The sequence below is a fragment of the Fistularia commersonii genome, chromosome 5 (genome assembly GCF_037954325.1).
Source record: "Fistularia commersonii isolate RoL2024-O1a breed Wild chromosome 5, RoL_Fcom_v1.0, whole genome shotgun sequence".
NCBI lineage: Eukaryota > Metazoa > Chordata > Actinopteri > Syngnathiformes > Fistulariidae > Fistularia > Fistularia commersonii.
The window spans coordinates 8,446,557-8,468,814 of NC_141288.1; the positions used below are offsets into that span (position 1 = coordinate 8,446,557).

The window sequence follows — 22,258 nt, forward strand, 5'->3', positions numbered from 1 at the left end:
ACCTCTGCTGCGAACCATTCCAGTGAGAGCTGGAGATAATGGCCTGATGAAGCCAACAGAACCAAAAAAAGCAGAGACTCAATCCTGCGGCCACCAAATTGGATCCCCTCGACACCTTGGCTGCAGCTCGAAATTCTGTTCATAAAAGTTATGAACAGAATCTGTGACAAAGGGCAGCCCTGGCAAAGTCCAACTCTCACCGGAAACAGGTTTGACTTACAACCGGCAATGTGGGCCAAGCTCCGGCACCAAACAGCCCGTATGACAGGGTTTGGTACTCCATACTCCCGGAGTACCCCTCACAGGATTCCCCGTGGGACACGGTCGAATGCCTTATACAAGTTGACAAAACACATGTAGACTGTTTGGGCAAATTCCCATGCCCCCTCATGGCCCCTCGGCAGGGTCTGTTCCACTGTTCCACGACCAGGATGAAAACCACACTGCTCCTCCTTGATCCTCTTCTCCAGCACTGCTGAATAGACCTTACCAGGGAGGCTGAGGAGTGTGATCCCCCAGTAGTTGGAGTACATTTTTTAAAAAGGGGGGGATCACCACCCAGCTGCCTGGCTGGCAGCACTGTCCCCGACATCCACGCAATGTGGCAGAGGCATGTAAGCTAGGACAGCCCTACAGCATCCAGAGCCTTGAGGAACCCAGGCCAGACTTCATTCACCCCTGGGGCCCTGCCACCGATGAGCTTTTTGACTGCTTTATCAACTCTCAGCCCTGGAAATAGGTGTTTCGTCTCCAGAGTCCCCCGGCTCTGCTTCCTCATGCGAAGGCGTTTCAACAGGGTTGCGGAGGTCTCGGAAGTAGTCCTTCCACCGATCTACAATACAGTGTTCACAGTGTTGACGGAGCACTGCTTCCCCCCTCCCAAGCCGTCGGAGGGTGGATCAGAATCTCCTCGACGCTTACCAGAAGTCATTCTCCATGGTCTCCCCGAACTTCTCTCACACGAGTTTTTGCCTCGGTAACCACCGAAGCCACGTGCCCCTTGGCCTGCAAGTATCGGTCAGCTGCAGCCCCACAGGCCAGTAAGGCCCAAGGGTTCTCCTTCAGTTTGACGGCATCCTTAATCGGTGGAGTCCACCAGCCGGTTTGAGGGTTGCGGCCCCGACAGGGGCCAACTGCCTTAAACTGCAGCTCTGGTCTACCGCCTTGACAACGGAAGCACGGTACATGGCCCATTCGGAATCAATGTCCCCCACCTCCCTCAGGACATGGTTGTAGTTCTGCCGGATGTGGGAGTTGGTCTGCTTGACGTCCCCAGCAGACCCTCATATTATGTTTGGGTCTGCCAGGTCTGACCAGCATCCTTCCCCACCATTGGAGCCAGCTCACAACCAGGTGGTGATCACTCGTTGGCTCCACCTCTCTTCACCTGAGAGTCTAGGACATTTGGCCACAAGTCTGATGATACGACCACAAGGTCGATCAAAGAACTGTGGCCTAGCGTGTGTTGGTGCCTAGTGCACATATGGACACCTTTATGCCTGAACATGGTGTTTGTTATGGACAATCTGTGAAGAGCACAGAAGTCCAATAACAAGACATCGCTTGGGTACAGATCAGGCTGGCCGTTCCTCCCAATCACGCCCTCCCAAGTCACTCTGTCATTGCCCACTTCACCGTTGAAGTCTTGAAGTGTGCCTGGCCTTGAAGACAAGCTCAAAGTGGGCATTCTATTCTCTCAGGGAATTTCCACAGCATTTGCCCTGTTATCGTCATCTTGTCGCTCTTTGAATAAGTACAGTGAATACTAGCCCATTAAAAAAACAATGTTGTTTGTGCCAAATTTCTTGCCTTTCTTTTTTGGGAAATTGACCTATGAGCTTCATAAGACTGGATATTAGAACAGTTCTTGCATATTTTAATCACAATCAGACAGGAAATTTTTGTTTCTTTAGCAAATATTATAATCTAGGCTTTTACGTAATCCACAGCCATTAGCGTCAACATAGGAACAATGGGGTGGACAAATTCAAAAAAGAAAGCCTTTAATTTTGTTGCATTTAGATATACATACAGTATAACATCCAAAAAAACGCCACAGCATTTAACTCATCACAGATTAACCATGACTAGCAGACAGGCTAGTAGAAGCTCGAGAATTGAGCCAGGAATGTTCTATTCCAGGACAACCACCTAAGCCATGTCACCTCAATTCAATTGAATTATGTGCATGTGAACTTTATTGAATGACAAAAATGGATAGTTTTGCATCCATTTGCTCCAAGTTGAATTGGTTACTGCTGCTAGACTGCTGAATCAGTGTCACTCACTCTTAAATTATTGCTTTTATGTGGCAACCCCTGAATGGAAAAGCCAAAAGAAGAAGAAGAAGATACAAATGTAAATCAAACTAACGAAAAAGTGAACACGCCATATGGCTTCCTTTCATCAGGTTCTCTTGTAGAATATAATTCAACATAGCATGTATGCCAATTTAATATTTTCTCATTCAGACAAAAGTAATCTTGGGAAAATGAAACCAGGGATGTATTTTTGATAGGTAGTTGATTGAATGAAGTGATATAACACATATTTTATTCATATCTTGGGGTCATGCAGGCCTTTTTTCCCCAACATAATAAGTCAGAATTCCTGCTGAATTCAATACTGAGTGCAGCCAGCTACCATTGCCCTTAATCCGTTTTAGTCTAAAAGAGGCACACACATTTGCGCACACATGCAGATAAAAAAAAAGATGAATTCATTTCAGTTTTGATCCCGACTCACTTCCAGCATGTGAATAGGTTAATTTAAGTCCATCTTGAACAATTTCACTTTACATTGTATTTCATATAATACACACACACATACACACACACACTCAAACAGCTGGTTCCATTCTTCTTTCAATGTTTTCTTTCTAGAGTTTTCTGAGGTTCATTAAACACAATTTATGAATAATATTTTCACTCAATTTTCTGACTATCGGTGGAATTTCGTCAACTGCAGCAACTACAGTGTGATAACACTGTAATACATTGTAATACATAGTTTTTTTCAAATGTATGTATGAAACCTAGTAACTTTTTTATGCATTAATTCTTTATCGGTCATGATTTTATTTACTGATGACTTTCAAATCAGGTACAATGTATTCTTCCGTAACCATTTCCATATGCTATTGCATCATTGACATCATGTGTGATGCCAGTTGAATTCCCACCTATGAGTCTAATAGAAAGTGATGAGTGGAGCAAGTGAACTGGCCTCCTGTCCAGGCAAGAGTGGACTTGAGGGTTTTGCTCCTCATGTTTAAAATAATCATTTTCAATGGCATAGTGCCATAATTTTTAACTGACTTGGTGAAGATATTTGTGCCTAGACGTACATCGCACTCTCAGCCTTTTGTGTGTCCCAAAGGTACAATAAGACTGTTGGCGACAGGGCCTTTTCTTAATAGTTGTCGGTGTTGTGTGTGCACAAATACTCCATTCTATTTTACTGCTGTATAAAAAGTGTGTTATAATATTGTTCTCTGAAGACAGATTTTGTAATAAACATTATCAGCGGGCTGCGTACATCTTACCTCCAGTAACCTTTTAGCCGTTTTGTCTTTAGAGTGATTTGATGGTTTGATGATTTTATGGGTACCTCATTGGGTAGATACAATGATGTATGAATTTGAATATCTGAACACATGTAATTTAGCTTATATCAATACATCATCTTACCTGTCTAGAGAGCCAAGGAACAAATAGACCTCAAGTGCAAATCCTACATCCTAATGATGACAAAGGAGCTCATGTACTGCTATTAATCAAACACGCTCTGCTTTGGGAAGAAACACAAGCACTCGGAACACTCTAAACTACATGAAAAATAATGTGAGAAATATTTAGACTATTTTTACTTGTGATTTTCTTTCTCCATCATTTTATTTGTTCTTTGCCATCAGATTACCAGCGGTTGATGACTGTTGCAGAGAGTATCACCACGCTGCTATTTCCCTTCCAGTGGCAACACGTCTATGTTCCCATTCTGCCAGCTTCACTCTTCCACTTCCTTGATGCCCCCGTTCCTTATCTAATGGGTCTGCAGTGCAAGGAGGGAACCGATCGCTCTAAGTTGGAGCTTCCTCAGGAGGTATGGAGGAAATATTTGGGCCATCATCTGAGATAGTACCGTTGGGTTACAGTTAATTATCTCGTTCTAAACCATCTAATAGCATAAACATTTGCAGGGCTTCATCAACAATGAACCAACTCAAATACAAATATACAGTATTCAACAAAAAAATAAAAATAAACCAAAACAACTAAATAACATTTGATTCTTTAAAGTAGTTAAAAACATCCCTTAAACATTTTTTATGAATACTGCTCCTGGTTTTAGTCTGACATTGATTTCATCAGAATTTACACAGGACACATTTCAAACACATTTATTGGCTCTTGGCTTGACAGGACACTATGTTAAGCTGTTTGTCATTGTGTTTTTTTGTTCTCCTTTGTTTCCTGACACTTTGACTACCCTTGTTGATCAAATAGTGGATGCGGACTTACCATTGTTTAATACCAGTACCAACAGTGCCACACACATATACACGTACACACACACATACACACACACACACGCAGACTTCCAGGCTCACTTTATGGCAGATAGGAAATTACCTAATACCTTCCTGTTTAAAACAAAGCCGCCCTGTCGCACAGGGAATTACCTATGGTTCGTCCGCAAATTCATCTTAAATCAAAGTGAAACGGCACTTGATTCTTCTCTCCCTTTTTATTCTTAATCCTAGGACTTCACAGAGAAAATTGACTGAGCTCTGAACTGAAAGCATACCTGATTGTGTCTATTAATTCATGTGAACCATTTAAGATAAGGTTGTAACTAAACAGATGTTCCAGCTCACCAGCTTCCACCTTCATTCACAGCACACCCTCCCCTCACAACATACAGAAATCAATATGGACACTGAATATGCCAGCCAGCACAGCAGCTACCTTTTCCACTATTTTCCAAATCTACATAGGTGGCAGTAACTGAAAAGTAGGCTGTAGTGCAGAATTAGTTGAAGAGTTGTGTACTTGGATTTCATGCTGCTGTTACATTAACTGCACTAGCTTGAAGAGATGCAGTGACACAGAAGATGAGACAATAAATGGTCAGGCTTTACAGTAGCAGCTTTTTATTTTATTTATTTTTTTGAATGATTAAAACTGCAAAATATATGAGATCCCTTTCTCACTGACCGTTTTATTTTTTGGCTTCCTCATATAGACAGTGCTTTTTATGATGGTCTCTTTGCAGAATGACAGATTGGTATCTGACCCAGAAATTTCAGTCTCGTGGTCCTCTGTCCCTCCTGTTTTGTAAATGAAATGTATTTCTGTATTTGTGTTACCACGTCACTGCATTTCCACTTCAGAGGTTTCGCCTGGTTTAATATTATCAGAGGGTTTGTTTAATCCCTTGTAAATCAGCGATGGTAACTCCATTATTCCAAATTTTATTTGCCATCAATCACACTCTGACCTACATTTGCTGTTCTTAATATCATACCAAATCAGACTCCATAATATGACTGAAAATGGAAGTGTTTAATCAGATATAAAAATCCCATGTATTATTATTATTATTATTATTATATTCATTCATTATCATTATAAAACAAAAATCCCATATTGCACACTTCTTAATTAAACGGTGATTGATTTTTTTTTTTTTTTTTTTTTTTTTTTTAGAACACAGGATAATTGAAAAATGTATTTCTTGTTGGTTAATTCATTTCTTCTATAATAGAATTGCCTTCTTAGTGATGAAAATAGATACCTTTACTATACTGGAAAGTTCAATCCATGGATGAGTACTTTGAATATACTTTGGCATCTAAACATTTTCTGTATATTTGGTTATGATTTATCTCTTATGATCTTTATGTAATAATGGTCTTTCACCCCATCCTAGGCAAACCTCTGTTTTGTGGACATTGACAACCACTACATTGAGCTTCCAGAGGACTTTCCCCAGTTCCCCAACAAGATTCCATTTATCCAGGAGCTTAGAGAAGTGCTTCTTAGCTTTGGCATTCCTGGCATTGAAGGGGCACAAATGCAAACCTGCAGCAGTCCAAGCAACAAACCACATACACCTATTAGGGAGCGAAAGGCCGACACGATTTGTCAACTGCAAGATGATGGTCGCAATGGTAACCTAGCGCAGGAGGAGCTAGCGGTGCTTGAATTGCTCCATCGAAACACCACCCTGGAGAGACTGCAGGCTCTAACCAAACGCACTGGTGTGAAGGTGGCCCGGGTGGATGCCCTCAGGGCTGAAGTCAAAGGCCATGCCGAGGGCCAATCAGGGCAGACAGCGGCAGAGGAAGAGGAGCTGCGAAATGCAAAACTGAATGTCCAGCTGAGAGAGGTGTTCGCCAGCCGATTTACAACAATGTTCGCAGACTACGATGCCTTTGTTATCCAGAGCGCCCCGGATCTTGAGTCATGGCTCACCAGCAGGGAGCAAATGCACAATTTTGACAAAGTAATTTGATTAATCTTTCACATTACTTTCAAGACATATCTTATCTTGTTCTACTTTTGCTCAAGTTTTTGGGTTGTTTGTGAGTTGACCCCTTCAGGTCTAATGACTAGATATGTGCAGTCCTTTCTTTGATGGCAAGAACTAGATTCAAAAGAGAAGTGCTCGAAACATGATTGTACAAATGCTACATTTAACAAACAATACCATTTGGCAATAGCAATTTTAAGTCAAATATATTATGTAGTTTCCCAGAGGAAAGAACTGAATGCAGGGTAAACCCATGAAACCTGACTTAATATAACATGCATGCACTGATATGATTAAAATACATTTCTTTTACTTACATAAGCAAATTGATGGCCTCAGATAAACAACAGCTAAAAGTACGTACTGATTGAATTTCACTGTGAATTCAAATTTGCAGTTCCTTACTCACCACATACTGTTCGCAATTGGATAGTTCAAGAATCCTAACATCAGGGTTTTGCTGTCAGGATTTTATCATGTTTTTCATCACAACGTTTAAAGAGAATGTGTTTAAAGATCAATAGCAAAGTTCTTTTGGGGCGATCCATAGGTCTTCTTTTCCTTCCGGCTTTTCGCTTTAAGGGTCACCACAGCGAATCCTCCCCCTCCATCTAACCCTATTTTCTGGGTGGTCACCCATACTCAAGAGTCTAGAGCATTGGTGCCCACGCTTTTTTGGTCTTGAGTCTATACCTCCTGCCTGGCAGCATCCCTCTACCACTATCTTCGGTATCCCTCCTCTGTGGCCTAATCATCACAGTCTGGCTTCTCTGACCATATACCTCTCTGTCACCCCAGACTTCCTCCTACAATACCATATTTCATCTCTTGGAACCCTGACATATGTTTCTTCTACATCTACAAAGGCACAATGCAGCTCCCGCTGACCTTTTCTGTACATATCTTCAAATATTTTTGAAGCAAATACTGAATCTCTAGTTGTCTTTCTAGGCAAAAAAACAATTCTGCTGCTCCCCAAGCTGACTTCTGCTCACTGTCTAGTTGCCACTACTCTTTCCCACAACTCATTGTATAGCTCATCAATCTTATCCTTCTGCAATTGCTGCAATTTTGCACTTCTTCCTTATTCTTGTAAATTGGCACCATTACACTTCTTCTCTATTCCTCATCTTCTTATCTTCATCTCCATTTCCACATTTTCTTGCTCTCTAAGAGCTTGTTGACTAATCTAACAAGACACACTACCGCTGCTCCTCCTAGACACTTCCATGTCTGCACAGATAAAACATCAGGACCAACTGCCTTCATCCTTCATCCAAATGCCCACTCTTTATCCTCATCAATGCCCTCCTCACTTAATCTTTACTAATCTCCATGTCTTTGTGGTCCACAATAGTCACCTCCTCTACCCTTTCCTCTTCTTCATTTTCCTCATTCATAGGCGCTTCAAAGTACTCTTTCCATCCTCCCATCACTCTTCTCGTCAATACATTTTCCTCTCTATCCTTAACCACCTAAATCTGCTATACATCCTGTCCATCTCTGTCACTCTGTCTTACCAACCTGTATAACTCATTCTTCCTGTGTCATCTTTATCGCTCTTGTCACCAGATTCATCCTACAAACCACCATCCTATGCTGTCTAGCAATACTCTCACCTGCCACGACTTTCCAGTCACTGATCTCCTTCAGATAATATTGTCTATACAAGATGTAGTCGACCTGTGTCCTCCTACCTTCGCTATTATAATTTACCCTATGCTCCTGCCTTTTCTGGAAAAAAAATCACTACAGCATTTCCCTCCTTTTTGCAAAGTCTACCACCATCTGTCCCTCTGTATTCCTATCCTGGTTACCAAACCTGCTCATCACTTCTTCACCCCCTCTATTGTCTGCACCAAAATGTCCACTAAAGTCTGCACTAATTACCACTCTCGCACCTCTGGAGATATGCTGCACTACTTCATCTAACTCACTCCAGAAATTTTTCTTCTCCTCTTACATCCCACCTGTGGGGCATAGCCACTAATAACATTGAGCATCACATCTTCAATTTACAGTTTCAGAATAAGTCTATCTGACACTCTTTTTACCTCCTGAACATTCCTAACAAACTCCTGCTTCAAGATAACTCCAACTCCATTTATCTTCCTGTCAATATCATGGTAGTAAAACCTAAAACCTGTTCTTAAGCTTCTTGCCTTGCCACCTTTCCACCAAGTCTCCCAAACATACAGTATATCCACCTTCCTTCTCTGCATCATGTCAACTAGCTTTTCCTGTCACCATCCCTATTCAGTCGCCGACTCTTACTTTCCTCTTCTCTCTCTGCTTCCAAACATGTTGTCCTCCTCTCCTTCTTTGAGCCACAGTAGCCCAATTTCCCCTGGTGCCCTGTAGGTTGTCGGCACCAATGGAGGCCGTTGAGTTGGTGATTAATACAACACTACTGTAACACCTCCAAAAATGTCACAAGTCAAAGATTTATATGCCTTGTTCATTTCAGCACATAACTCCTGTCTCTTGTATTTGCTTCAGGCATCCTTCCTGTCAGACCAGCCAGAGCCCTACCTGCCCTTCCTCTCCCACTTCATCGAGACACAAATGTTTGCCACGTTCATTGACAACAAGATCATGTCCCAATGGGAGGAGAAGGAGCCACTGCTACGAGTCTTCGATGGACGCATCGAAAAGGCCCGCCTCTACAACGTGCGTGCCCCCAGCCTTCGATCCTCAAGCTACCAGAGATGCTCCAACCTCAAGGAGTCCGGTAAGCTCAACAGAAGGACATGTGTGGTCATAAAATTCTGATTATTTTAGAAAGTGATTCAAACTGTAGAACTTGAGAAAGAGTTTTAAGGGTGAGAAAAAGAAACACAAACCATGGAATTTTTATATGCAGCAAGCCGCTGGACAAGTGCCAAGCAAGCATAGCCTAGAAGTACCACAGTATCTTCTCCTTGGACAGTAAAACCCCTCTGTGCAATAAACATTCTTTCACACTGACACTTTGTCTGGCGTGTCTTACTACAAGAGTGTTTACTTTATGTCAGTTCCTCAATCAGTGCGCTTTACCTTCTCTTGGTTGAGCCTGTTTATTGATGGTGAAGTAGAGTATGTGAACACAAGGTCAGAGCCATGGTTGTCTCGGATTGCTTGAGGCCAATTTGGGATTGATGCCCTTTGCCCTTTGCTCGTCCGTAATGTTCTCCAGGCAAATGTAATTTGCTGTTTGTTGTTCGATAATATCAGAGGCACACAGGCAAATGTATTCTACATCTATGTGCATTATGTGCTACTTCCATTTTAGATGTCGCCAGGAATGTTGGTATTGTATTTCTGATGTGTCAAGTCTGTCCAAAGTATGACACATGAACCCCTTTCACACACTTATTTTCTGAGTTCAGGATTATTTAAGATTGATTACAATATATTTGGCTTGCAACTGTGAGTGAATATCATGTTGTTTATGCATGGATTTAAATGCTTTTGTGTCATATTAATTGTTTTTTTTCACTCAGTATCTGTTATTTTATGTAAATATCGATATATGGTGGTCACTATAGATCAATATTTTACATAAAGCCTTTTATTACTCTATCCTATTACTAATCTGAGATGGACGCCAACCTTGTATAAAGGATGACATTTGCATTCAAGGGGTGTAAGGTCAATATCATATGATCTTATGATCATGTCAGTGATGTAATGACATAAATGTGAATTATGCTCTTTTTATAAATTAGACAAAATTATTCATCTTTTATTCATAACACTTTGATAACATAAACCTTTTGAAGATAGTACTTATGTTGCCAGATTAGAATCAGGACCACTGATCTGTAGATGCTTGATTTTATTTTTCATTTTTTATTTATTTATTTTCCCCCCTAATACTTCTAAATAGAACAAAATAAACTCATCAAATGCAGAAAACACATATTTGTTAGCTAATTAATCTTGGTGTTTACTTGACTAGATAAAATATATATTTGGCCCATAATTATAGTTCTCATTCAGTATGTCTTTCTCCTACAGCTCAGGCCATTGAGCAGCGTCTGATGAAGATTGATCACACAGCAATCCACCCACACCTACTGGACATGAAGATTGGTCAGGGCAAGTACAAGCAGGGATTCTTTCCCAAACTGCAGGCTGATGTGCTCAACACAGGACCAACTAACAACAAGTGAGTTTGCACATTAAAACTCTGCAATATCACTTATCTAATATTAGTACTTTAAGCTCTGGCCGAGCTGATTTCTTAACAGCAGCTTTTAGGTGTTTATGTGTTTGTGACAGAAAAAAATTCTGCATATTACACAGTACTCTTGACTAAGCTCCTCTATATAGTACAATATTTATTTAGTGAAAGAAATTCCTTTTAAGGGGCTGACCTTCAATGGGACATCTAATATCCGAAGTTAAATGGGATTTGTCTGATCGTCTCCGAGGGGCGGCATGAAATGTAAAATGATAAATAGCTTTTCAAGGTAATTTACATATCTATGTCACATTGAAAGGGTTCAATATCCTCAGCAAACTGGCAGGGCAACATTGTATCTTACTGTTTTACTGTTTCAAATTTATCCAGCCCCTTTCAGTTTCAGCTTGAACACCAAGAAAACAGAAAATAAATCAGAAATAAATTCCCCAAATAATACCTGGATGGCCTTATGTATTGCTTCTGTATTACTTTATTTAGCTGTACATGTACATTGGTTTCTAATATGTCTTAACAATTTCAAACACAATTTGAATGTTGCCATGATGAAAGTGACAGATTACAAAGGTTCTGCACACTATCAGTATATTTAAACAATAAAAGTGCCTCAATATTTTGTTTAGGTGAAAAAATTTATTAAGCAGTAATGGAACAAAAGAGATCTGCAAGCTAAGAAGAAGTAAGCTAAAAGGTCATGAAAAAGATTTTACTGAGCAAATGTGAATTCAGAAAAACTGCCAGAAATTGCCAGAAAAAAATTACCAGAAATTTAAATGGGAACCAAGTATGCGATATTTAAATGTACCGGTACTCAAAGCTCTGTAATTCATACTCAGAAAAATGAATGAAATATAAAGGCTTTTCTGGCTATGGGGCTTTGGGCTTTGGTGCATTAGAGACATTGATCCATATTAAAACAAGACATCTTGACTTAGGATGAAAAGTCTTGTGTTGGATTTTTATTCAAGGTAAGGTTTATTTCTAAAAAAAATTTTTGGGTTCTGCAGGTGGTCTCACAGGATTGCATTATCACAACAAAGGAAAGATCGACATAAACAAGAAACGAAGCATCTGAATCTCAAAAATGACCTGAAAGAGGTAGAAACCTAAAAACCTTAGTTCTGGGCCCTGCCCTGTTGCCCCTCTATTCTTTCTAACGTATTATTTTTTTCCTCTGTGTCTTCCATTGCATTATATAGTTGCATTTGTTCTGTTACAGTTTTTTGTAACTGTTTTTTTTTCAGCTCTTTGTTTTTCCGCCTTTTAATTTCACAACTTCATGTGCATGTTACTTCTATGTCCTTTTTCCATTCTTCTCCTGTATGTTTTTTTTTTTTTTCTTTCCTCTGGTGTGTCCTGTGCCGGTTGTTCTTGGGTCGGGTGGTGCAGGTGGAGGGCTGCCTGGCACTACAAAACTCAATGGCATTTTGGGAGTGGGATAATGTGTCCCCCCCACCTATCAAACCACCTAAAAAATCTGCCTCTGCATCCTGCCTGGTATGTGAAGTAACTGCCAATATTGTGTGCTGCCCCTTATAGAACCCCTTAACCCACTTGTACGCACTTCCAAACAAAGGACGTTTTCCCAGCAGCTTTTAAGTTTGACTGAAGGCTTAAAAAATGCATTTTATGCCATTAAGTCTGCGGAAAACCCACTGCAAAGACAGGAATGAGGCAACAGAAATGAAGACTCAATAACAATTATTCAATAACATTGAAAATGTATTCAGCAAAAAACTGAAAACAAATTAGCTTAACTCGTTGTCACAGTGCATTTTCTCCAAACTAATAATTGCTTTATTTGGTCTACAGAAGTACATGCAGGAAGCCCGCAACCTGGGTAAGAATCTTCGACAGCCTAAACTGTCTGACCTTTCTCCTGCTGTCATCGCCCAAACCAACTGGAAGTTTGTGGAGGGGCTGCTGAAGGAGTGTCGCATGAAGGTGAGACAAAACAATACACACAATGATCCCAGTATTCGTGGTCAGCGTCAATCACTGACCTCATGAGAGACTGCCTCATAAAAACTTGTAGCTTAGAGGCACAGGATGCGGATTTTTGTTAGCATATTTTCTAGTAACCCAAAAAATTTGTAGCAGCTGAATTCACAATATTTGTAACTGCACCAAAAGAGGTTCAGTCAATAAGAATGTTCTGTACCGTTCTGTACCATGATCATGACGTCAGTGTAGGCAACATAGTGTAATGTCAGCACTTCAACCTCACAGCATGATTCCTGGTTCGACTGGAAACTTTCTGTGTGGAATTTGCATGTTCTCCGGGGTCACTCCTTTCCTCCCTCAATAAAATAAACATGCATTAGGTCAATTTAAGACTTCAATTAAATTAGTGAATAGTTGTAGGTCTCCATATGTGGCGCCATGAGCAACTGGCCAAAAGGTTAAAGATGTACTTCCCCTTTTGCTCAATAACAAAGTGTTGGATAAGCGGTATAAACAATAAATAAATACAGGTCCCTCTCAAAAAATTAGCATATTCTGATAAAGTTAATTATTTTCCATAATATAATGATAAAAATTAAACTTTCATATATTCTAGATTCATTGCACACCACCTGAAATATTTCAGGTCCTTTATTGTTTTATACTGATGATTTTGGCATACTGCTCATGAAAACCCAAAATTCCTATCTCAAAAAATTAGCATATCATGGAAAGGTACTCCAAACAAGCTATTAACCTAATCATCTGAATCAACGAATTAACTCTAAACACCTGCAAAAGATTCCTGAGGCTTTTAAAAACTCCCAGCCTGGTTCATTACTCAAAACCGCAACCATGGGTGAGACTGCCAACCTGACTGCTGTCCAGAGTGCTGTATCAAGGCACCTCAGTGGGACGTCTGCGGGAAGGAAAAGATGTGGCAGGAAACGCTGCACAACCAGAAAAGGTGACCAGGCCCTGAGGAAGATTGTGGAAAAGGGCCGATTCCAGACCTAGGGGGAGTTGTGGAAGCAGAGTACTGAGTCTGGAGTAGAAACATCCAGAGCCACCGTGCACAGGCATGTGCAGGAGATGGGCTACAGGTGCCGCATTCCCTAGGTCAAGCCACTTTTGAACCAGAAAAAGCAGCAGAAGCACCTGACCTGGGCTACAGAGAAGCAGCACTGGACTGTTGCTCAGTGGTACAAAGTTTTTTTTGGATGAAAGCAAATTTTGCATGTCATTCAGAAATCAAGGTGCTAGAGTCTGGAGGAAGACTGGTGAGAAGGAAATGCCAAAATGCCTGAAGTCCAGTGTCAAGTACCCACAGTCAGTGATGCTCTGGGGTGCCATGTCAGCTGCTGATGTTGGTCCACTGTGTTTTATCAAGGGCAGGGTCAATGCAGCTAGTCATCAGGAGATTTTGGAACACTTCATTTTTCAGCACGGCCTGGCACCCGCTCACAGTGCCAAAACCAGTGGTAAATGGTTTACTGACCATGGTATTACTGTGCTCAACTGGCCTGCCAACTCTCCTGACCTGAACCCCATCGAGAATCTGTGGGATATTGTGAAGAGGAAGTTGAGAGACACCAGACCCAACGCTGTGGATGAGCTTAAGGCCGCTATCGAAGCATCCTGGGCCTCCATAACACCCCAGCAGTGCCACTGGCTGATTGCCTCCATGCCATGCCGCATTAAAGCAGTCATTTCTGCAAAAGGATTCCCAATCAAGTATTGAGTGCATAACTGAACATGATTGTTTGAAGGTTGACTTTTTTCGTATTAAAACCACTTTTTTTATTGGTTGGATGACATCTGCTAATTTTTTGAGATAGGGATTTTTGGTTTTTCTTTACTTTTTGGCCAAAATCATCAATATTAAAACAAAAAAGGTTTGAAGTACTTCAGTTGCGTGTAATGAATCTAAAATATTTGAAAGTTTAATTTTTATCATTACATTATTGAAAACTAATGCCCTCCCCAATTAGTCAAAACCGATGCAAACTTGCATCCATCGCTAGATGAATGCAACTATCCCTATCTCCCAAACAGGACCCCATATACAGTAGTCATGTCAGCGTGCAGGAGCAGCACATCTACTCTCTTTTAACTCAGTCTGCCATCTATAAATCCTTCCCCCCAGGCTCTCAAGCCTGCAAACCAGTTGAAGCCCAGTACACCCTCTTGGGCTTTTGTCTTCCTTCAGCCACCCAAGCACTTTTGTAACATTGGTATGCCATTTACTGTTCATGTAGTATCTTGTCTCCGATCTGTAGGTCTGTTTAACTAGGCCCTCTCTTGACAAAAATGATAGCCATTCCACAGTCATCTCACAGTTCAGCAGGTTGCTTACTCAGTGACTGAATAACATGGATTTCACAAACATTTGCTATTAAGAATTTCATTACAAGATATGTGAATTTCTATTTGGAATAACTACTACTATTTTTTTTTTTTTTTTTTTTTTTTGTATGTACCTAAGTAAGTGAATACCAGTACAGTGCTCCAATACAACCCATTTCCTCATGTTAATTTGTTACTATTAGTAAAACTGACAATAAATGTATTTCTAACTATTGAGAGAAATTACAGTTCATTACAAGAAATGAATGACCAGTTTTGTATCTGGGTTTCAAGTGAACAAGTTTTTAAGTCTCATAAAATTAACGTGAGATTTCTTTAAACTTAATTAAGAAGTTTCATTAAATAGACAATGAAGGTCAGCAAAGTAATACCCTAGAGTGTCTTTGTGTGTCAGACAAAACGTATGCTGGTGGAGAAGATGGGCTGGGAGGCAGTGGAACTGGGTCATGGTGAGGCCAGCATCACGGGATTGGAGGAGAACACTCTGATCGCCAGCTTGTGTGACCTGCTTGAGAGAATCTGGAGCCACGGATTGCAGGTCAAACAGGTGGGCATCCACACACATTCATGTTCTAGTAAGTTGATAGGAGCGCCATTTTTTTACAGTCATGCCAAAAAACAAATAAGGTAAATAATTGTTAAATACAAATATAATTTACAAGCAACAATTAACTAGGGCTTGAGTGTTTCCTACATTTTGAGAACACATTTTTATTCGTCAATGCATGCACAAATATGGTGTATTCACTCTCCTTGTTTGGACAATTACTTAACTTCCACTCACTATGAAAAGCTGAAGCAAAACTCATCACCTTAACCCGCTTAATGTCTAACGACACCTTAGCTAGGACTGGATGAAATTAGACTAAAACACATTTAACAAGTTCAACTTCCTCATGAAAACCACTGGTCCTGACAAGAACAAAGATCAATGCTTCGATGACTGACAGTCTCAAAGAGGTTAAAGAAAATGCCTAAAACAGATGTGATTGCATTTTTGCCCAACACAACACACAGCACCGCATAACAATTGTGAACATAATGCCACTCACGCACACACATAAACTAAAATACTGAGTGAGTGAGTGAGTGAGTGAGTGAGTGAGTGAGTGAGTGAGTGAGTGAGTGAGTGAGTGAGTGAGTGAGTGAGTGAGTTAGTTAGAATTCTGACTAGTATGTCTTCTCAGGGGAAGTCCGCCCTGTGGTCCCACCTGCTGCACTTCCAAGCCAGAGAGGAAAAGACTGACCAGCAGAGGGTCAATTCACCAGGTGACCTAGACACATAAAGACACACTGAATATTGGTGTTCCAACCACATGCTACTTACTACTAACAAAAGATAATTTCTCTTGGTGAACACATTACCCACCTTTCCGTCTGTTGAACTTTTCTCTACAACAGCAGCATACGGTCCTGAACGGAGGAGGTCTGATGGCTCCATCGCTTTGCCGACTCTACGAGTATCTCTCAATCAAGATATGAGGTAAATGCTGATGTCAGTGGTCATAATTAAAGTTATAAAAGTTGAATCAACTTGAAAACTTGAACCATGTCCAAAAAATGAAACAAAGTATTCTTTCAGACTCTAGTTATATAATGGTAAACAGCTTTCAATTCTCAGTCTGTGACCATTCTCACACACACACGATGATGGTGATACCATTATGTGTCGTGACATGTTCAGCATTCCCTACTCAAATACACTTATGTCTCTCAGAGTCCAGGACTACCCCATTCTGTAATGGATAAAGGGCCTCTGCAATTCATCATTAGACAGCATCTGTTGTGTCTTTTGTTATTATTAAATTACTAAAGCATAGAAATGTTTGCTACTTTATTAAGGTGTTGTTACACTGTTATTTTTGGTTCTCTACATAAAATTCAAGCCTTGCAACAGTTTTTGTGCACTACGGTATAGGTGTCATGTGGCTCTAGTGCCAGATGATAGCCAAAACAATGTGGTATGCCAGAAGACACTCCTCCAGAGCTGTATCTCAATAGTTGATGTAGGAAATAGCTCACTGAAAACTCCTGGGAATCATGGGTGTCAGATGCCAGCATGGTGTTGCATCTGTATTTATAGTCCATATCATTTTCTCATCTGTATTATCTGTCTCTTCAGGCACATCCAGAGTATGTCGGAGATTAAGACGGACGTGGGACGAGCAAGAGCCTGGATTCGTCTCTCCTTGGAGAAGAAGCTCCTTTCTCAGCACTTGAAACAGCTGTTAACCCAACAAGCATTAACTAAGTGAGCAGGCTTCTGGTTGTCTTGGCACATGCTCACACGCTTGCTTTTTTCCTCATTTCACATATTCTCTCCTACTCTCCAGCAAGTTCATTCAGTCACGGGACACAAAATTCCAACACCTCTTAAGTCCCCAAACTAAATCATGTTCATTCGAAAAATAATATCCTCTGAAAATCAAACGTGATTGTTATTTCATTGTAACCATTCATATATGTTTAAGAACATTCATCATTTTTCCATGCTCACTTTTAGTCTGTGCTTAAAATTGTCTGCGTATCATTAGCTTATTGGTGTCATCAGCACTAATTTGTAACTAATCATGGTTTAAATGCAAAAGTGCAACATGTACCGTGCTTACAGTATAACTGTATATTTACAATACAGATGCAAGCTCTTATGTTGTTAAATTTTACATAATAATCAGCCCCTGTTTTTGGTTATCCAAAGATAATTTAGCTACAGCACAATTTGAAAATCCCCTTTCCAAATTTCTTTGGTGCACTTTTGAGGCAGCAGAAAAAAAATCACTTTAACTTACTAATAAATACCAGTCTGAATACCAGTTTAATAGAAATACTGGTTCATTCTGACACAGATGCTACTTGTAAGTGGTTATGACAGGAAACATAGTCTGTGTTATAATTCAATGCCCTCAAATAATTTCTTATTTCTTAAGATATTGCCTTAATTAATAAGGTAAAACAATGCACTGAATGCATCATCTACAAAGTGTTTCACCAGGGAGTTGTATCACCATTCCCTGTAGGACACAAATATTGTTTTGGCACTTAGGTTTGATCAACTGAAAGCCATGATGTCAGTTTCAGGACATCAAATACTAAGTCATTCATTTGGATACAAGCAACAGCTGATGGTGCTATTGTGTCGTTTGTACTGTTAACTATGAAAGATCCTCTGTGGACTTAGTGTAGTTTAAACATCCTCATAACTTTACATATTACCGGTACTCTTTTGTACTCAATTTTTTTTAATTTTTATTATTTTTTAATGAAATTAATGAAAAATGTCTCAGAAATTAAAATGTGACATGTGTGTAATGATCCAAAGTTGACGCAGCAGTTATTTTACCTGCAGGAAGCTTTACAAGCGTTACGCCTTCCTCCGCTGCGAGGAGGAGAAGGAGCAGTTCCTCTTCCACCTGCTGTCGCTCAATGCTGTCGACTACTTCTGCTTCACCAGTGTCTTCACCACTATCAGTGAGTTTCCCCTGATCCCCTTTTGACCCGCAACCTCTCTGTGCTGCCAAAACTTAACTCCCTCAATTACAAGTCACAGCAGCCATGTATGGACTTTTTTTGAATTTGATGTGACTGCGAGTTATCCGATCTCAAGGCTCATTTGAGTATCTCCAAATATGTATAATTAATCAATAATTAAAGAATGCAGACAAGCTTTCTGCTCCTTTTTTACACCTTTTTTGTTGTAAATCTTACGATATAAGCCTTATGAAGGCTATCACTGTCTAATTGTAAATATATGACTTACCAAGAGTATAAGCTTGAATTTCAGCTCAAGAATATCTCTATCTTGGAGTCTGGCAAAAAATATAATCTGCTTGGATTCCAACAGCGGGCCTTTTCTGTGTTTGCATGTTCTCCCTGTGTCTAGATTTTTTTTTCCGGGTTAGTAAATCATGCAGTAGGTTAATTGGAGACCCTAAATTGCCTAGACTTGTGAATGAGAGATTGAATAGTTGTATAGCTGGGTCCAGCCCAACTCTTACCCAACGACAGCTGAGATAGGCTCCAGCCCCCCACACTCCTTTAGATATGAATGAATGAGAAAATGATTTTCGACTTGACGTACCTCCATGAGCCAGACTGTTTTGTACGTGGCTGTTCTTACAAAAAAGATGTTGAACATCCCGACAGTGATTCCGTACCGAGTTGTCATCATCCCCTTCAAGAAGCTCAGCAATGCCATGACGACGTCAAACCCCTGGGTATGTGTGTCAGGGGAGCTGGGCGACTCTGGAATCAGGCATATCCCTAAGAATCTTCTTGAGATGACCTTTGACGTGAGTAACAACCCTTGCTGGTGACACTTTGGTCTTTTAGTTGTTTTGTTTGTTTGTTTCTTTCTTTCTTTCCATTGTTGACCATGACCAGTCACAATGTGTTTACCTGTGTGTTCCACGCATGCTGTCTCTGTGAACCTCAACAATTCTCTTACAAGGTCGAGAAGAAACAACTTTAAAATGTTTTTTAAATAATATTTAACATAATGATACACTTTCCCTATTTGTGGTCTAATATCTGGCATTGATGTGCCAGATATTAGACCATCATCCTCCGCATATCTGACATTGGGTCGTGGGGGCAGCAGCCCCAGCAGAGAGGCCCAGACTTCCCTCTCCCCAGCTACATAGTCCAGCTCTTCTGGGGGATCCTAAGGCATTCCCAGGCCAGCCTAGAGACATAATCTCTCCAGCTTTTTCTGGGTCTTCCCCGTGGCCTCCTCCTAGATGGACATCCCCGGAATACCTCTCCTGGGAGGCATCCTGACCAGATGCTTGAGCTACCTCATCTGACTCCTCTCTATGCAAAGGAGCAGCGAGTCTACTTTGAGCTCCTCCTGGATGGCCAAACTTCTCACCCTCTCTCTGTAAGGGAGAGTCAAGCAATCCTGTGGGTGAAAGCTCATTTAGGCCCCTTGTATCCCAAATCTAGTTCTTTCGGTCACTACCCACATTTCATGACCATAGATGAGAGTAGGAATGTAGATAGACCGGTAAATTGAGAGCTTCGCCCTCTGGCTCAGCTCCTTCTTCACCACGACAGACTGGTGCAGAGTCCACATCACTGCAGACGTGCCTGTCGATCTCGTTCTCCATGCTTCCCTCAGTCATGAACAAGACCCCAAGATACTTGAACTCCTCCACTTGGGTCAGGACCTCTTCCCCGACCTGGAGTGAGCACTTCACCTGTTTTCGGTTGAGTATCATGTTTGGTCTCTATAAGAGGATATTGGTTCACCCTTGTGGCTAGAATTGGTATTACAACAGCAGAACCAACAACTTACTTTTGCAAAAGCGAACCAGGAGACTTGATATTGTAGTCAGTCCTCCCCAAGTTTACGTCATATCTTACACAGGGACAACATTTTGAGCAGTTCACCAAATCGAGCTATTGGCAGAATTTGCCTCAACAACTTTCATTAAGCATTAAGTTGCGTTTGCCTCTTCCTGGGCCACTACTACAGCTGATACAGACCACCTTGAGAATGAGTTAAGCTCCCTGAAGGCCACAAACCAGTCATGCTCCCTGTATAACCTATATTTAAGGGCAGTAACTGAAAATTGACTGATTCAACTTGTGTAGTCAGACTGTTATACTCTTCCAAGGCCAAAAAAAAAAAACAACCTTGAACAAATTTGCTTTATTATCATGTGTTTATCAGGAAATTTAAAAAAAAAAGAACTTTTTAGTCATTGGGAATAAAAAAAAGTTAATTAGATAAATGCATGAAAAAAAGTTTTGGCGGCTTTGTATGTAAAGTGTAAAAAGCCTGATATTGACAAACTGGTTGCTGTTCTTTTACCTGAGGTAAAGAACAGCTGTCAGTTTAAGATATTTGAGGTTTGAAAAGTATAAGCAATTTTTGTGAGTAAGGTGCCTATTTGTTTGTTGTAAGCCAATTATAGTTCTGATTTTGATAACATCAATAGCACCATAAAAGTTTCATAGTCTTTGAGTTAATTTCAGCACTACAGTATTCGGCAATGTCTGACAGATGGTAATTGTGAGCCCCTAAAGTTGTAATATTGACATCTAGAAAACTTATGAATTTTGGTCAGTAAACAAACAATTTGGGGGGCTGACCAGATGAATAGGCTGTGTGTGTATGTTTGTGTGCACTTTGTTTGCTGTGTGTGCATGACAGACGGTGCTCTTGAGCTTTTGATTGTCACCATGTCATCCATCCTGTGTGTCTTAACAAGTCTCCATGTCCCTCAGTCTGCTTTCAGGCCTTACACGCACATCTCAGCCGTGTTCAAGGTTAGAAGAGATCCCCACTCCATCTCCCATTAAACCTTAACCATCACCTCTCAGATGCTTTTACAAAATTTGTTCTTTTTGTCCAATGACTGTGTAATTAAAAGCATTTTTCACATTGATAGTATACATTCAGGGTTGCCTTCTGTGACTAGTATACAATTTCAGAAATTCCAGCAATCATATGGTTTAATCTTGTTTCAGGATGATAAGACACATTTCATATTCAAACACACCTTTCAAACATGTAGTTCAGAGTGTGAAATACACTACATGGCGATCTAATACTCTTAAGTATTCGTTCACCTGCCTTGACTCGCATATAAACTTAAGTGAGATCCCATTCCTAATTCATAAGGTTCAATTTGATGTTGGTCCACCCTTTGCAGCTCTAACAGCTTCAGCTCTTCTGGGAAGGCTGACCACAAGGTTCAGGAGTGTGTTTATTGGAGTTTTTTAACATTCTTCAAGGAGCACATTTTTGAGGTCACACACCCATGTTGGATGAGAATACCTGGTTCTCAGTCCCCGCTCTAATTCATCCCCAAGGTGTTCTATTAGGTTGAGGTCAGGACTCTGTGCAGACCAGTCAAGTTAATCCACACCAGACTCTGTCATCCATGTCTTTATGGACATTGCTTTGTGCACCGGTGCACTGTCATGTTGGAAAAGGAAGGGGCGCATTCGGAGCATGGGATTGTCCAAAATGATCTTGGTATGCTGAAGCTTTCGGAGTTCCTTTCACTGGAACTAAGGGCCAATCCCAGCTCCTGAAAACCAACCCCACACCATAAATCCTCCCTCCACCAAACTTAACACTCGGCACGGTCCAGTCAGACGAGTACTATTCTCCTGGTAACCGCCAAACCCAGATACATCCATCAGATTCCCAGATGGAGAAGTACGAATCATCACTCCAGAGAACTTGTCTCCACTGCTCTAGAGTCCAGTGGCGGCCCG

At 40.8% G+C, this 22,258-nt stretch overlaps 1 protein-coding gene across 5 annotated transcripts in view; it reads left to right on the forward strand.

Annotated features, from left to right (window-relative positions):
• The window catches only part of dennd5b (DENN/MADD domain containing 5B), a 56,976-nt gene that overhangs the window by 29,962 nt on the left and 4,756 nt on the right, over positions 1–22,258 (forward strand). For 4 of the 5 annotated variants that reach the window (XM_086146689.1, XM_086146691.1, XM_086146693.1 and 1 more), the window contains 13 exons: positions 3,914–4,101; positions 5,932–6,507; positions 9,034–9,265; positions 10,534–10,684; positions 11,728–11,818; positions 12,110–12,217; positions 12,533–12,664; positions 15,426–15,578; positions 16,219–16,300; positions 16,433–16,514; positions 17,154–17,282; positions 18,378–18,499; positions 19,175–19,320. In XM_086146689.1, coding sequence (XP_086002815.1) covers positions 3,914–4,101; positions 5,932–6,507; positions 9,034–9,265; positions 10,534–10,684; positions 11,728–11,818; positions 12,110–12,217; positions 12,533–12,664; positions 15,426–15,578; positions 16,219–16,300; positions 16,433–16,514; positions 17,154–17,282; positions 18,378–18,499; positions 19,175–19,320 — 2,192 coding nt within the window. The remainder of the gene's footprint in view (positions 1–3,913; positions 4,102–5,931; positions 6,508–9,033; positions 9,266–10,533; positions 10,685–11,727; positions 11,819–12,109; positions 12,218–12,532; positions 12,665–15,425; positions 15,579–16,218; positions 16,301–16,432; positions 16,515–17,153; positions 17,283–18,377; positions 18,500–19,174; positions 19,321–22,258) is intronic. The other variant, XM_086146690.1, reaches the window with a different exon arrangement.